The sequence below is a fragment of the Talpa occidentalis genome, unplaced genomic scaffold (assembly GCF_014898055.3).
Source record: "Talpa occidentalis isolate TD23 unplaced genomic scaffold, MPIMG_talOcc4v2.1 talOcc4.17, whole genome shotgun sequence".
Taxonomy (NCBI): Eukaryota; Metazoa; Chordata; class Mammalia; order Eulipotyphla; family Talpidae; genus Talpa; species Talpa occidentalis.
Window position 1 is genome coordinate 54,628,585 of NW_023601754.1, and position 15,196 is coordinate 54,643,780.

The following is a 15,196-nucleotide window of genomic DNA, read 5'->3' on the forward strand; positions in this document are numbered from 1 at the left end:
CGGGGCTGGGCGGGGTGGGAACTGGGGAGCCGGAGGGGGGGCGCTGCCTGCCACCGCCGCCCGGGCCACCCTGGCCTAGAGGGGGTGACGGCACCGCCGCCCGGGATGCGGCCCGGCCGCCGAGGCCCCTCCTCCTGCCGCCCCGCCCGGGCCAGCTGCTGGCCTGCAGGGTGGAGGCGTCCGCTCCGGGCGCGGGGTGGCTCTGGCTCCCGCCCCCACGAGGCCCGTCCCCGCGACGGGCTCTGCCGCCGGCGTCCACCCTCCGCCCCCGCGCGGCGGCCCGGGGAGGTCAGGACCGCGGCGGCCCGCCCGCCGGACTTTTCCGCCACGGGAGAGGCAGGTGCGGCCGCGCGGAGGGCCCTTCTCGCCCCGGGCCGCGAGGGTGCCGGACGGTCCGCTGCCCCGCCTTGGCCGGCGGGACGTCCCCGTCTCCCGAGGAGGAGCCCGCCCTGGTCTCGGGCAGACCGTGGCCGCTCGGGCCGCCGGGAGCCCCGGCCTCTGGGCACAGGTGGACTCGGCAGCAACAGGGCCCGGCCGGCGCCAGGCCGGGAGCCCCGTGAAGGCGCCGGCGAGACAGAGCAGGCGAGCCGGGCGCCGGCTCTGAAGTGGCAGCTCACAGGGGGGGGACCAGGCGGCCGGCGCGCTGGACTCAGCCCTGCGGCCTGTCAGAGCATCTCTCATGGGGCAGCCGCCAGGCCCCAGGGGCGTCTAGTCCCGCCCCAGCCTCGTGCTTCACCCCGCTGCCCAGTGAGCGGAACTGAGGGCTCGAGCGCGGAAAGGAGCGGACAGTGACCTCAGCCAGCACCCGCCCCGCCCGCTCCCAGGCGAGGAACGCGAGGTCAAGGGCGGGGGAACTTGCCCACAGAAACTGCTAGAAAGGGGAGTAGCTGGCCCTGCAGAAGCGTGGGGGGTTCGCGCGGCCAGGGGGGCCGAGGCAGAGCCAGACCATGGTCCAAAGGTGCCGACACACAGTGGCCTCGCGTGAGGGGACCCGGGAAAAGGCCGGCGAGGGCGCGTGGGTTTACTCGCCGGGTCGCCAGTGAGGAGTCCCCAGAAGGGGGAGAGGGACGACGGGCAGGAGGGGAGCTGCTGTGGCTGGGTGAGCCCCCGAGGGACACACGGGGCGGAGCCCTGGGGGCGCGGGCAGTTCTGGGCGCTGACTGGAGCCGGAGGCCCAGGATGAGCCCAGCGGGGCGATGGGCTGTGAGGAGCGGCCGAGTGAGGCCCTGGACCCGCCCTCGGGGTCCTGCGGGGTCGAGGTGCGCTTGGCCGGGGCTGGGAGGTGCTGGTGGAGGCCCTGGGAGAGATGCGGGTGGGGGCTGGGGGCAGAGGGAGGCCGGGAAGGTGCCCTGGATCCAGCGGGGTGGCTCTGGGGTGTGCGCGTCGAGGGTAGGGGGCTGTGGAGAAGCAGGGCTGCGGGGTGAGGGTGGCTGCTCCACTCCTGCCCTGTGGGGAGGTGCTGGTTCTGGAAGCGCCAGGAAGGCAGGAGGGAGCAGCGGAGTCCCACCCACGCTGGGGCGAGGGGCGGGCGAGAGTGTGGGATCCTGGGGGGCTGTGCCGGCCCCGGTGCTGCCTCAGCCTCTCCCGGCCCGAGCCGCGCAGTGATGCCCGCGCCTGCCCCTGTCTTGCAGACCAACATCCCCTTCCTGCAGAACGTGCTCAACAACCAGCAGTTCCTGGCCGGCACCGTGGACACCCAGTTCATCGACGAGAACCCAGAGCTGTTCCAGCTGCGGCCTGCGCAGAACCGGGCCCAGAAGCTGCTGCACTACCTCGGTCTGGCTCGACGTGGCACTGCCCTCCCCCCACGGGCCTTGCTCCGCCCCGCCCCTCGGTGCAGCGGGACACACACACACACACACCCCCCCCACACACACACCCACCCCCTCCCCGGTTTGGTCCATGTGGCCCTAGTGGGCCTCCTTGGGCTGTGGGAGCACAGGGGCCAACCGGAGGACCGGGTGTCCTGGAGGCAGCCCCCACCCCGAGCCCACCCACTCTCCCCGCTGCCCTCGGCTCTGACCGCCCAGCCCGCCCTGACCCGCGCCCACTTTCTCCCCAGGACACGTTATGGTGAATGGCCCGACCACCCCGATTCCCGTCAAGGCCAGCCCCAGCCCCACAGACCCGATTGTCCCGGCGGTGCCCATAGGTAGGTGAGAGTCATCCTGCTAACTTGGGGGGACGCGCGGCCGCCACCCCCAGGTTGGGGGGTGCTCACGGTCCGTCGCCCTAGGCCCGCCCCCGGCTGGCTTCAGAGACATCCTCCTGCGCGAGGGCCCCGAGGGCTTCGCCAGAGCCGTGCGCCGCCACCCGGGGCTGCTGCTGATGGACACGACCTTCCGGGACGCCCACCAGTCGCTGCTGGCCACGCGCGTGCGAACCCACGACCTCAAGAAGATCGCCCCCTACGCGGCCCACAACTTCAGCAGACTCTTCAGCATGGAGAACTGGGGAGGTAGGACGCCCCGTGGGGCCCCCAGTGCGGCAGGCCCCCGGGGACCCGCCCGAGACGCTGGAGGTGTGGGCGCGAGGGGAACCAGGCGCTGGAGCCCACGCTGGCCGGGCGGGGGCGGCCCCAGGGCCGGGACCGGGGTGGACTGTGGTGGGGGGCGACGCCAGCCTGCTGGTTATAGCGCGGGATTGGGGGGGTCACAAGAGGGGTGCCGGGAGGGCCCGAGCCTGAACTGCCCCGAGACCCGCCGCGGGACGGCGGAGGCGGAGGGTGCGCGAGACGGGCAGAGCCCGGTGCTGGGGCCAGAGGCTCAGCCTGACCCCCTCCCCTGTCCCCGCCAGGAGCCACCTTCGACGTGGCCATGCGCTTCCTGTACGAGTGCCCCTGGCGGCGGCTCCAGGAGCTCCGGGAGCTCATCCCCAACATCCCCTTCCAGATGCTGCTCCGCGGGGCCAACGCCGTGGGCTACACCAACTACCCCGACAACGTGGTCTTCAAGTGAGCCGCGGGGGGGGGGGGCACCGCACGGAGGGGGCCGGGCCCCACGCAGCAGCCCGCGCCCCCCGCGGGCTCGAGACCCAGTCTCAGCAGCCGCGCTCAGCGAGCCGGGCCCGGGCAGCGGCGGCCCCGCGAGGGCAGGGGAGGGCAGGCGCCGGGCCGGGCCTGAGGTGTGGCGCTGGGGGCGCGACGGGCCCGGCCCCCGGGCTCTCTCCCACCAGGTTCTGCGAGGTGGCCAAGGAGAACGGCATGGACGTCTTCCGGGTCTTCGACTCCCTCAACTACCTGCCCAACCTGCTGCTGGGCATGGAGGCCGTGGGCAGCGCGGGCGGCGTGGTGGAGGCCGCCATCTCCTACACGGGCGACGTGGCCGACCCCAGCCGCACCAAGTACTCCCTGCGGTACTACATGGAGCTGGCCGAGGAGCTGGTGCGCGCGGGCACCCACATCCTGTGCATCAAGGTGCGTGGGCCCGCCAGGCCCCGGAGCCCCCGCCCGGCTGCCCTCCCTGCCGCGCGCCCTCACCGGCGCCCTCCTGCTCCCCCAGGACATGGCGGGGCTGCTGAAGCCCGCGGCCTGCACCATGCTGGTCAGCGCCCTGCGGGACCGCTTCCCCGACCTGCCGCTGCACATCCACACCCACGACACCTCGGGGGCCGGCGTGGCCGCCATGCTGGCCTGCGCCCAGGCCGGGGCGGATGTCGTGGACGTGGCAGCGGACGCCATGTCTGGGATGACGTCGCAGCCCAGCATGGGGGCCCTGGTGGCCTGTACCCGAGGGACGCCCCTGGACACAGGTAGGCCCGCCGGCGGCCCACGGCGCTTCCCCCGCAGCCCGGGCGCGTCGGGCACAGCCGCGCACCCAGCGATCCCGCCCCGCCCCCCCCCGGCCTGAGGGGCCCCACGCCCGCAGCGGGGGGGCCCCCCGGGAGCTCGGCCCCCGCCCCAGCCTCTGGCCTCCCGCAGGGGTGCCTCTGGAGCGCGTGTTTGACTACAGCGAGTACTGGGAGGGGGCCCGGGGGCTGTACTCGGCCTTCGACTGCACGGCCACCATGAAGGCGGGCAACTCGGACGTGTACGAGAACGAGATCCCCGGGGGCCAGTACACCAACCTGCACTTCCAGGCTCACAGCATGGGGCTGGGCGCCAAGTTCAAGGAGGTCAAGAAAGCCTACGTGGAGGCCAACCAGATGCTGGGCGACCTCATCAAGGTGAGCCGGCCCGGGGCGCCCGCGCCGCCCCCGGGGCCCCCACGCGGCGCGGGCGCCCCCACCCACGCGTCCTTCTCCTCAGGTGACGCCCTCCTCCAAGATCGTGGGCGACCTGGCCCAGTTCATGGTGCAGAACGGGCTGAGCCGGGCGGAGGCCGAGGCGCAGGCGGAGGAGCTGTCCTTCCCGCGCTCCGTGGTGGAGTTCCTGCAGGGCTACATCGGCACCCCGCACGGGGGCTTCCCGGAGCCCTTCCGCTCCAAGGTGGGCGCCGCCGGCCCGGAGGGAGGGAGGGAGGGAGGGAGGGAGCGTGGGCCGGGCGCGTCGGGCTGACCCTCGGCTTCCCCGCCAGGTGCTGAAGGACCTGCCGCGAGTGGAGGGCCGGCCGGGCGCGTCCCTGCCGCCCCTGGACCTGCAGGCGCTGGAGAAGGAGCTGACCCACAGGCACGGGGACGAGGTGACCCCGGAGGACGTGCTCTCAGCGGCCATGTACCCCGACGTCTTCACCCACTTCAAGGACTTCACCGCTACCTTCGGGCCCCTGGACAGCCTCAACACCCGCCTCTTCCTGCAGGGCCCCAAGATTGCGGAGGAGTTTGAGGTGAGTGGCGCGGGCACCTCTGCCCCCCGCACGGGCTCGGCCCGCAGAGCACCAGCGCTCACGCCTGCCTGGGGCCGCCGGGTGCTGGGAGGCTCGGGGCGCATAAAGCGCCTCCAGAGAGCAGGGAACTCGGCCTTCCCCAGCGAGCTGCAACCCAGGGTGGGAGACTCGCCGGGGCGGGGTCGGGGAGCTGCTCTGCTCCCGCCCCCACCCCAGCCCCCTCGGCCTCCCCGCAGGTGGAGCTGGAGCGGGGCAAGACGCTGCACATCAAGGCCTTGGCCATAAGTGACCTGAACCGCGCCGGCCAGAGGCAGGTCTTCTTCGAGCTCAACGGACAGCTGCGGTCGATTCTGGTCAAGGACACGCAGGCCATGAAGGTACAGCGCCCCCCCGGCCCGGCGGGGGGAGGGCTGGGGGTCAGGGAGCCTGGTCTCATGCCCCTCGCTCTCCCCCCCAGGAGATGCACTTCCACCCCAAGGCCCTCAAGGACGTGAAGGGCCAGATCGGGGCGCCCATGCCCGGGAAGGTGATCGACATCAAGGTGGCCACGGGGGCCAAGGTGGCCAAGGGCCAGCCCCTGTGCGTGCTCAGCGCCATGAAGATGGAGACCGTGGTCACCTCGCCCATGGACGGCACCATCCGCAAGATTCACGTGGCCAAGGACATGACGCTGGAGGGCGACGACCTCATCCTGGAGATCGAGTGATGTGGCCGCGGACTGGCCGCCTGGCCGTCCCCACCCCAGGCCTTCAACAGACACTGCGCTGCCAGGCGGGCCCAGGCCAGCCGGTGCCTGAGGCAGGAAGGCCTGGCCCCGGAGCTCCTGCCCTCGCTGCTGGGGCGGGGGAGGCTCCCGTGGCGGCCCGCCCTCCCCCCAGCCCGCTGTCCCCCCTACAGCGCACGGCCGTCCGCGTCTCCATCTCTTGCCAAATCAGGGGCCTCCCCTCGCCGGAGACGGCAGGTGGGGGTGCGGGCGGGGCCCGACCTCTGGACGGGGGAGCCCTAAGGCCCGGGGCCCGAGAACAGGCTCAATAAAGCTGCTTTCCCCGCCCTCAGCGGTGCGTCCCGTGACGCCCGCCCCAGCGCCGCTCCGCGGAGGCCGCCGCCGGGACGCGCGTGGGGGAAGGGCGGCCCGGCCTCCTCGAGGGTAGCGAGTGACGGCGGCGGCCCTGGCTCGAAGCGCCGCTCAGTGCCCGCGGTGCCCACACGGCACCAGCTGGTCTCGGGGGAGGCGCCTCGGCTACTCGAGGCACTGACCGTCCGTTAACACAAGACACCGACCATCGCGACGGGCCAAGCTCACCCCCAGGCTGCGACGGCCTCGCCTGCCAGTGACGCAGCTCTGCCTGCCTAACCCAGGGCCGGTCGCCCACGCAGTCAGGCGGGCCTGGGTGTGAACAGGAACCGCGCGGGAGGCGGGCCCGGCCTCAGGTGTGGGAAGCTCCGCAGTGAGGAAAGTGTGGACAGTTCGGGGCGGGATCGAGAGTCCCAGGGTGCAATCCTGCCCCTCCCCCGCAGCAGGGAGGCCCGGGTGGGACAGCAGCCCCCCCCAGCACTGCACTGCTGCCCTCTCCAGCCCCCCGTGCAGGAAGGTGGGGCTGGGCGTGAGCGCAAGGGGGGGATGCACAGCCCCAGAAGGGGCGAGGCAGCGCCCAGGTTTCTTAGACACCGGCCCTCCCAACCCCCCCCCCAGGGGCCAGGCAGCAAGTACCTCAACACCCTGGGGCGGGCCTGCACCTCTTCTTTGGACTGGAAAGGCCCAACTGCCCCCTCCGAAAGGCCCACGCCCAGCCTCTGCCTCCTGCACGGCTGCGGCGCCCGCGGGGGAGGACGGTGCCCGCGAGGTGGGGGTGACGCGGGACGCCCTCAGCGGCAGAGAGTAGCCCGCAGCGCCGCGGGGAACGTCTGTGCGTCCATTTCCTTCAGACGTCAGCTTCGGGGCGGGGGGCCGGGTGTACCTTGTCCGAGGGGCCGTGGGAATCACCAAGAAAAAAGACTCGCCGAGAGAAAACCGAGAACCATTCTGCAAACAAAAGGAAGAGCAGCTGGAACTCGCGCGGAGTCCAACACGTGCCCGAGGCCCTGCCGGCCGGAGACAGCTCTGGGGGGGCGGGGGCCGGGGAGCCTCGGCTCCAGGCGCCTCCTGACCCACGGCCCGTTGGGCGCCAGAAGAGCCGCTCCTGAGTGACTCTAAGCTGGTTCCACTTCCACTTTAGACATAGCTTCCCGTGATTTAGGGGGACTCGGGGGTGACCCCGCGAGACCCTCGGTGACCCTCCCACCCTCCCAAAGAACACAGGCTGGAGGCTCCCTCCCCGGGGGTGGGCTGGCCCCAGCCGGCGGAGGCCCACCCGTGTGAAACTCGGGGTGCGGCTCAGGCCCAAGACAGCCTGAGGGCGCCACCCTGTTTCCTACGCCAGGGCCAAGCAGGCCGACGCACCAGAGGTCAGGGTCCGGGCGGCGGGCACACCCCCAAGGCCCAGAGAGACCGATCCTCACAGGTCCAGGCCGTGTTACCCAAGTTAAATCTCTTTAATATCCCGATACAAAGTCCTAATGCAAAAAGACAGTGACAAAACCCTGGGAGACCGGGGGAGGGCCTTTCGTCAGTTCCGTCCCCGAGCAGCTTGTCAGAGCAGAGGCGGCACGGGGGCTGGAGAGGCAGCAGTCCCACGAGTGCACAGGCGTGCGCGGCTCCTGGGGCCTGCCCGTCCCCTCACCTCCAGCTGCGCCTCAACCCTCCTTCCAAGAGGGGCTGCGCCCTTCGGGTGTCTGCTCCTCTCTCTTGGTCCCTGCGAGTCCACTAGCTCTGGCTTCAATCCCCTAAAAAAATCCCTGAGAGCTCGGGGGCCCCGGCCAGCTCCTCCCCGGCAGTGGCCCTTGCCGGGGCGGGGGCGGGGGAGCCCATGAAGAGTTCGTGGAAGCGCGCAGGCGCGCGGGTCAGGAGCAGAGAGGGGCCTCGGAGCCTCCGGCCCGCCCCAAGAGCACGCAGAGGGGGAGGCTGCCATACAGCTTGGGGTCCGTGAGCGGCCGGAGCAGCAGCAGGAAGAGCCCCACGCCCAGGGCATAGCCGGCCAGCAGAGGCCGCCTCTGCGGGTGCTCCAGGGCCGCACAGACGGCGGGGAAGCCCATGTAATTGCAGAAGGAGTGACAGAGAACCGGCCCGATCAGGTGTCCTGGGAAGGGGAGACAGCAGCTCAAAGAGCAGTCCCACGACCGCCAGGGCCCTTCCGGGGCCAATAACCCTCAGCCCCGAGACCAGAGCCCAGCGCCCCGGCAGCCATGCTCGTCCACCCACGCGCCACAGCCTCTGCCTCCAGCCACTCAGGCGGCACCAGGCCGAGGGCCCGGCTCCGCCTACCACAGGGATGGCGGGAAGAGAACCTGTCGCCCCTAGAACACACACAGTCTCCCCATTCTCCCGCCCTTGCCTGTGGGCCCGAGCCCCCAGGAACCCGTGAGAGACTGAGGACCAACCTGTGCGGATGAAGAGGAAAGCAGTGTAGGCACCGAAGACGGCTGTGTAGGAGAACTGGAACGCTGGGGACGGGGAGGCCGCGAGTGACCACACCTGCATGCCCTTCCTACCCCGGCGCTGCTCCCGTCAGCCAGGGACACCCCCTTCCCCGGGGGCGGCGCGAACTGCCCTGGCACCTATGGTTGTCCTCTGCACCCCAATTCCCATGGTTAGAGGCCCCCCTAATACTGCAAGCCTCTGTTCCCAATGCTTCCTCCAGAGGAGCTACAAAAGACACCCTCCCACGCCCCAACCCACGACTGCCCCAGGCAAGCGCTTCAGGACTCACCTGCAGACAAGAAGATACTCCCTACGCTGTTCTGGCGGAAACGAAGCTGCTCAAAAATGTGGTGGAAATGGGCTAGAAGGAAGGGGAGGCCCACATTACCATCCTCCTGACTTGCCCTATGGGCCCTACCCTTGCCCCACCCCCTCTTTGGCTGTCATGCAGAAAACACCTCAACAGGATCAGGTTGGAAAGACTCACCAACTCCAAAGAAGAGCGGGCAGGTGAACACGGCAGGGCCCAGGCCCGTGCACGGCGCTAACATGGGCAGCATGCAGGCCCGGAACACCAGCTCCTCTGTCAGGGGTGCGATCACTTGGTTCCGCAGCCAACGCATGTCTGTGAGGCAGCGAGCCCAGGAGCGAGGGGCTAGTGAGGGGATTCAGGACAAGCAATGAGTGACTAGCTACCTAGCGGGGGGACCCCCTTCCACAACCTTCTCTCGGCCAAACTCAGCTTGGGCATCCATGTTCCTGAGAACAGATAAGGGTGGAGTTCTGTTTATCAACCCTGCCTGAGACGTCTCAAAGGGACCGAAAGAAAAGGCATTCGTAGCTGAGGCAGGGTATCTTACTGGCAAACTGCAAACATCAAGATCTCCCCAAGATCAGCTCTAGCATGGAGAAGTCAAAGATCCGAAGAAGCAAGCGACGATGCTCTACCAGTCTACACGGAGACTAGGGACTGCTAGGGTGCTCGGGGCCCCCTGGGACACCAGGAACCAACTCTCAGGACCGACCTCCATGTGTTCCTATTTTACTGGTGAGGACACAGAACGTCTCACATCCAGGTCCCACCGTGACTCGCTCTCCCGGGTATCCCGGATTGCCTGCACCCACTTTCTACCTCGGCCCTGAAGACTCACCTAAAACCACCTTCAACCCATCCGTCAGGTCACAGGGGCAATCCATAGAGAGCTGCATCAGTGGGCCCAGGAAAAGGATCTGGGAGGGAGGGCAGGCAGAAAAGCAAGAATGATCACAGGAAAGACCGACCACTCGAGTCCCATGCCTTTGCCCAAGCAAGGCCCCCTTAGACCCAAGCAAGCCCCTTAGGCTTCCTGGTCTTGACCAGCCTTCCCTACCCACACACACCCTAGGGGGCCCTGGCCGCCTCACAATGCCTGCCTCCCATCAGCCAAAACCTGGTCACAACCAGGATACGGAAAAGGTGAGGGAAAGGCCATCATGCCAGTAACAAAGAGCAGCAGGCGAAGCGGCAGCACTCACCATGGTCAGCAGCAGGGGCAGCAGTGCTGCCGGGAAAATGCCCTCCAGCCTGAAGCCCATCAGGGAAAGTAGGGATGTGCCTGGCTGAGCCACAGGAAAAGGGGCATCAGTCTAGCTCCTACCCCCGAAGAGCCCTAAGACCTCTCCCGGTGCCCTCTGCCCCGCCTCCTCCGCACCTGGATGCCTGTGAGCTCCCTCCAGAGCAGCACGCAGAGGGGCGAGAGGCTGGACACCACCAGGACACTGGTGAAGCGCCGCTTGATGACGGCAGGGTGGTCCCTACGGAGGGGGCAGTAAGTTTGGGGGCCCCCGCCGCGCCGGACAGCACGACCCCGCCCCCAGCCCCGCCTCGCGGAGCCGCGGTCCGGGCCGCGCGCCGTCCCCGCACCTGGGCAGCTCGCTCTTCCAGACGTAGAGGCTGCCCACGTAGGAGCAGGCGAGGCTGAGGCAGGAGAACACGGACACCCAGCAGCACAGCCCGGGGCCCGGGCCGCCCAGCGCCGTCGACTCGGGCTGCCGCTCCGGCCGCGACACCGACAGCAGGCGCAGCGCATCCCCGCCCAGCGCCGCCATCGCGCCCGGATCCCCGGCGCGCGTCAGTGACGCGACCCCGCCGCTCGGCCGGCGCCGACCGGAAGCCCGGTGACGTCATCCGGCGGCGCGGGCGACCGCCCCGCCCCGCCCCGCCCCCAACACCCAACCAAACGAGGCGCGCGCTGAGCAGGTTTATTGAGCCGCGGTGGACTCGGCGGGGGCAACTCAGAGCGCGGGGCCGGGGCGCAGCCACTCGGACAGGTTGGAGACCTCCTGCAGCCACAGCGCGTCCTGCGAGCGGAGAGAGGGCCGGGTGAGGCCAGCCCCCGCTTCCCGCCGCGCCCTCCCCGCGCCGCCCGCGCCCGGTTACCTCCAGGCCGCGCCCGGGCCCCGCGCCGCTGCCGCCGGGGCTCCGGGGGCCCGCGGGGGACCCCGCGCCGCTCGGGACGGCCGGGGGCGGGCCCGAGGCCCCGGCGGCGGGGGACGCCGGAGTCTCCGCCACGCGCCGGCGGACGCGGTTCCTCTTGAGCCTCCTCTTTCCTACTGGCCGGCGGATCCCTAGAGAAAACAAGCCCCCTTATCCGACTCCCCAGACCTGTGCGAGGACCACCCCCCGCACCCCCAACGGTCACGCCAGGGCCTTAGTGAAAGCTACGGGCCGCGCCACCCACCCCGAGTGGATGATGGGCCCTGAGCCCGCCGCTCAGCCGGCAGAGAAGACGACACGCTGCCAGCGAGCACCGCTGAGAACTTTGTCAAGGAATTCCCCGGCGGCCCCCGCATGCTCTCCAAGGCAGGCAACGCTGTCGCCAACCGCGCTGATAACCCGCAGTTTGCCAAGGGGCTTGTGACCTTGCCGGGGGTCGCGCAGGCCTTGCAGAACAGGTGGTCACCCATGAGGAGAAACGGGTCATCTCATCCCGTGTTTGTGGAGGCCCAGCTAGGCCCGCTGCCGAAGATACGGCTAATACTGGGCCCCACTTCGCCCTGCGCAAGGCACTTGCTGTTCGCGTTTGCCCGACGCAACGCCGTCTCTCTCCAGGCTGAGCGACCCAGCTAGCGGCGGGGGCCAGAAGACGATGCCCGACTTGCCCAATAGTTGCCCGCATGGGCTGGAAGGTTTCTCCCAAGGGCCCTTACAATGAACAAAATCCAGAGGCGCGCCAAAGGCTTCTGAACCCTTTCAATAAGCTCCGGAGGGTGACTTGACTTTCAGCCTCCCCCACCGGGCGCCACAAGACCATCCACCTCTGCGCCTGCTTTGGGAATGGGCGCTACAGCCCCCGCCTCATCGAGGGGTGAGTTCCGAAGAAGGGGATACTGGGGACATGATCAGCCTGTCCCCGGTGCCCGCTCCAGATGCGGCCCGGCAAACTTTAAGCCTAAACCGAAGACAAACAGTTTTTGTCCAACCGCGCACGCCACGTGGTGCACCAGTAAGGTAGAGGAAGGCCTTTTTCTTGGCAGCAGCATGGAGTTGAGGTGCCTGATGGCACTGGGGGGGGGGGAGGGTAACCAAGTGTGAGACCCCCATCAGGGATTTGTCTGGGATTTATAGTCAAATATCTCAGAACCCCCCCCCCAAAAAAAATAGGCCCCAGGGCAGGGGGAAACCTAGAGGGAGGAGCTGGGGCCAGGCTCGTAGCCCACCATCTCCCCCACTTCAGCGCCCTTTCATCTGGTCCAGATCAAAATTGGCATCTTCCAGCCTTGGTATCAGGCTGAGGCTGCTGAGTGGTTTCAGATCTTCCTAACCCCCATCCCTGGCCAGACTGCCCAGAAGGGGCATCTGAAATCATACCAAGCCAGCTCTCGCACCGGCACCACTGGTCACTTTCTGCAGAGTCCTTGGGAGCCAGCACTAGCCTGCTCCTTCGTCCATGCCTGAGTTGCTCACAGGCATGGTCCATGCCCCCAGGCAGCCTTGCTATATGAGCTAAGTTTGGCACTAAAAATAAGACAGGTTACCAGAAGGGGAGGCAGGGGAAGGATGAGAACAAGGGGGGCAGCGGGCTAGGGTAAAGGACTGTGGGTGCTTTGTGGTGGGTGGGTGTGGTGACATCCGATATATCTGAGGTGTAAACCTATACCCCTAGTCAGCTGTAAATTAATGTTAATAAAAAAAAATTATTTCCTTAAAAATAAAGCAAGTTTGGATGATAGATTCTTGTTGAGCAGGTCCTGGGAGGGTAAGTCAGGAAGCTAGTCCTGGATGAAGCTCATAGATGCTCAGAGAGAACCATGTGCAAAGCCCAGGGGTAGAACAGAGACCCCGTAAACCATGTCTGGAGGCTAAGAAAGGTTTCCCTGAGTCGTCCGAGCTGGGTTATGAATGATGAAGAGAAATATGCTGGGCCAACAAGGGGACATGGAAGGAATTCCAGGCTGAAAGAGTCGTGCAAATACCGAAAGGCATGACAGGTGTCCTATGTAAAAGGAAAGCGAAGGGGGTCCTACTGGAAACGAAGCTAAAGGGGTTAGGTTTTCATCTGTAAAACTGGAAGGCAGATAATTGCTCATTTTGTATTAGAAAGATCATTTGTCAAAGGTGTAGCTTAGAGTCAGTCAAGTTAGAAGCAGGAAGGCCTCAAGAGCCAGAAGTCAGGCTGCAGGATGCAGGCACCACCAGGAGTCAAGAGGCCTCAGTGACAGGCCTTTGTGGTCGATCCTTTGCAGGACACAAGAGTGAGTGGCATCTGCAATTTCTGGTGTGAAATCTGCATAGTGCAGTTACCGAGAGCGACTGAAATGCGAAGAGCTGACTAAGTGTGCGCAGAGGGCACTGCATTAGGAGCAGGAAATGGAGGTCCTGGTAGGACTTCTACATGGAGCTGCCTAGAGAGTGAATCCGTCTCCCATCTTGTGCTCAGGAGAGCCCTGGGCTAGTAACACCAACGGGGGTTTCTTCGACCCAGTGGCAGGGGCCAGGGCCTGGGACAGAAGACTGCAGCTCAGGGGGGCGTGTAGTGTGAACACTGTTTAGGGGTAGCCAGAGAAGTGGAAGAGAACAAGTCAGAGGAGAGTCACAGCTTTAACGGTGCTAATTCTGCAAATAACTAGTTCAGGCACAATCAGTTTGGCATCGAAGAGGCCCTCCCCAAGGAGAGCCCTCACAGTTTTAGAGGCCACAGGGGAAGCAAGTGCCTGGGTCAGGGAGAGAATGAGGGAAGGGGGGTGGGTAGCAGAACTCACTTTTTTGAGAATCTTGGCTGGAATGGGATGGAGAAAAATAGTTGAAAGAAGTTTGAGATCATGGGAGATTTCATTTGGAAGAAAATGGAAGTCGACTGGCTGAAGGAAAAGAATTGAAGAGAGGTTACAGGTGCAGAAGTGACAACTGCTGGAAATAGGTCCTGAGAAAGTGGAGGCGTAACGCCACCCCTGAGCCTGGCAGGGAGAAGTGTCCATGCTGGTGTGCTCTGGCAGTGGGAGAAGTGCAAACTGGGTGAATTTACTAAAAAGAGACTGATAAGTGTGAAGTAGAAGGCTAAGTTAGAGGGAGACTGTATAAATCTCTGAAAGAATGGCACAGCCACTGAGGAGAAGGCCAGGAAGACAGGAGCAAGCATCGCCAACTGAAGGCTCCTCAGCGAATGGGCCACAGGAGTCTGTAGTGGCATTACGTTGGGTGGTTTCCTTCAGCAGAGCTGCCCACATTGGGCTGACTGGTGGCCACAAGAGCTGTATGCAGTTGCATCTCTGTAAGGCAGAGCAGCACAAGCAGTTTTCCAGAGTGGTCTGCCAGATCATACATTCACACCTAGATTTTAAGGCCTGTTGCCAGGTGGGGAAAGCGTAGCAGTGGAGGCGGCAGGCTGAAATGCAGATCTGCGAAGCTCTTCACCCAGCGTCTGAGCCTGGGTTGGCTCTTTTGTGACAGGGGCCAGTGCTGCCCACCGCAGAGCGTCTTCCTCGCTGTGGAAGAGGCTGGCATCTCCCTGGATCACAGAAGGTGCTGAGTTCAATGTGAATTCCTTTAAGGAAAGTACTACTTCTTTTATCTCCACTGAACAGATGCTGAGTGGCGTGTGTGATGTGGTGTACTTCCATTCTTTCAGATCTCCAAATGTGCATTTATAGATTCTTCGCCTTCTACAAGCCTTCACTGCAGGGTTCTTTACTCTAGCAGCGGCCCCCCCAATGTCGGAAGCACAGTTCAGCTGAAGAGTGATTCAGGAGTGATTCACATCCAGAGCGGCGCGTGGACAACACGCAGCATGCTTAGCTGTGACCCTGGAAAGAGGAATCTTACCTACAAAGCATGGGGGTGCTAAAGGCAGCCCCCAATTCCCTCAAGCCCAGCTGCTCTTTGTCTAAAGGAGACAAAGGAGCTGACCCTTGTGGAAACAGACGGGAGCTGGGCTGCCTGGGGTGGAATTCTAGCTCTGCTGTGTGACCTGACATTTCTGGGTCTCAATTTCCACAGCTATAAACTGAAAATAATAAGAGTGCCTGTATCCCAGGATCACTTTGGGAATTAAGAGCAGTCATCTTTTGAAGACTCAGAAGTGCTTACACCTGACTATACAGGTTCGGGCCCTAGTAGCTATGGTTATTTCCAACCCTAAAGGCGGTTTAAATGTTGGAGGGAAGAGCGCGTGTGTGGGGAGAAAGAATTCAATACAATCACCATCACCTCACATACACTGACACTGCCCCGTAACTTATATCAAGGTTGAGTTAGTGTCTGCCCAGGAGCAGCCTCCAGAACTCCGTACCAAAGTTGGGCAGAGCCACCATATCAACACTAGTCATTAAGAAAAATGTGAAGGGCCTCCCTGGTGTCGCAGTGGTTGAGCGCTGCGCTGTGAAGCTGCCCGCAGCCTCTGCAGCGCCGGTTCAATCCCTGGACTCAGGCAAGGGTCCC

The 15,196-nt window shown here is 65.5% G+C and overlaps 3 protein-coding genes across 8 annotated transcripts in view; 1 reads left to right on the forward strand and 2 right to left on the reverse strand.

Annotated features, from left to right (window-relative positions):
* Nucleotides 1-5,808, forward strand: part of PC (pyruvate carboxylase) — a 73,883-nt gene extending 68,075 nt beyond the window's left edge. For all 4 annotated transcript variants that reach the window (XM_037517486.2, XM_054697447.1, XM_054697448.1 and 1 more), the window contains 11 exons: nucleotides 1,632-1,776; nucleotides 2,063-2,152; nucleotides 2,237-2,458; nucleotides 2,797-2,953; nucleotides 3,175-3,415; nucleotides 3,501-3,750; nucleotides 3,920-4,164; nucleotides 4,247-4,426; nucleotides 4,515-4,763; nucleotides 5,000-5,140; nucleotides 5,221-5,808. In XM_037517486.2, the coding sequence (XP_037373383.1) occupies nucleotides 1,632-1,776; nucleotides 2,063-2,152; nucleotides 2,237-2,458; nucleotides 2,797-2,953; nucleotides 3,175-3,415; nucleotides 3,501-3,750; nucleotides 3,920-4,164; nucleotides 4,247-4,426; nucleotides 4,515-4,763; nucleotides 5,000-5,140; nucleotides 5,221-5,469 (2,169 nt within the window). In that variant the 3' untranslated portion in view covers nucleotides 5,470-5,808. The remainder of the gene's footprint in view (nucleotides 1-1,631; nucleotides 1,777-2,062; nucleotides 2,153-2,236; nucleotides 2,459-2,796; nucleotides 2,954-3,174; nucleotides 3,416-3,500; nucleotides 3,751-3,919; nucleotides 4,165-4,246; nucleotides 4,427-4,514; nucleotides 4,764-4,999; nucleotides 5,141-5,220) is intronic.
* A 940-nt stretch (nucleotides 5,809-6,748) lies between these two features.
* RCE1 (Ras converting CAAX endopeptidase 1) lies at nucleotides 6,749-10,395 on the reverse strand. 3 transcript variants are annotated; one of them, XR_008552600.1, is made up of 9 exons: nucleotides 10,184-10,395; nucleotides 9,972-10,074; nucleotides 9,796-9,879; nucleotides 9,432-9,510; nucleotides 8,768-8,935; nucleotides 8,570-8,641; nucleotides 8,241-8,303; nucleotides 7,204-7,939; nucleotides 6,749-6,786 (listed from the first exon to the last, which is right to left on the reverse strand). XR_008552600.1 is itself a non-coding variant. In XM_037517489.2 (8 exons), exons 1-8 carry the CDS (start codon nucleotides 10,366-10,368, stop codon nucleotides 7,704-7,706), a joined length of 990 nt encoding a protein of 329 aa, XP_037373386.1. In that variant the 5' UTR covers nucleotides 10,369-10,395; the 3' UTR covers nucleotides 7,070-7,703. The 3 variants fall into 3 exon arrangements, 2 of the variants coding, with proteins under 2 accessions (XP_037373386.1, XP_037373387.1); XM_037517489.2 differs by lacking the exon at nucleotides 6,749-6,786 and having other exon boundaries at nucleotides 7,070-7,939; XM_037517490.2 differs by lacking the exon at nucleotides 6,749-6,786 and having other exon boundaries at nucleotides 7,070-7,939; nucleotides 9,796-9,875; nucleotides 10,184-10,381.
* Nucleotides 10,396-10,554: 159 nt separating this feature from the next.
* Nucleotides 10,555-15,196, reverse strand: part of CUNH11orf80 (chromosome unknown C11orf80 homolog) — a 78,479-nt gene continuing 73,837 nt past the window's right edge. Inside the window, exons 16-17 of the mRNA XM_054697548.1 lie at nucleotides 10,700-10,887; nucleotides 10,555-10,620 (exon numbers count right to left, since the gene is read on the reverse strand). Of these exons, the coding sequence (XP_054553523.1) occupies nucleotides 10,555-10,620; nucleotides 10,700-10,887 (254 nt within the window). The remainder of the gene's footprint in view (nucleotides 10,621-10,699; nucleotides 10,888-15,196) is intronic.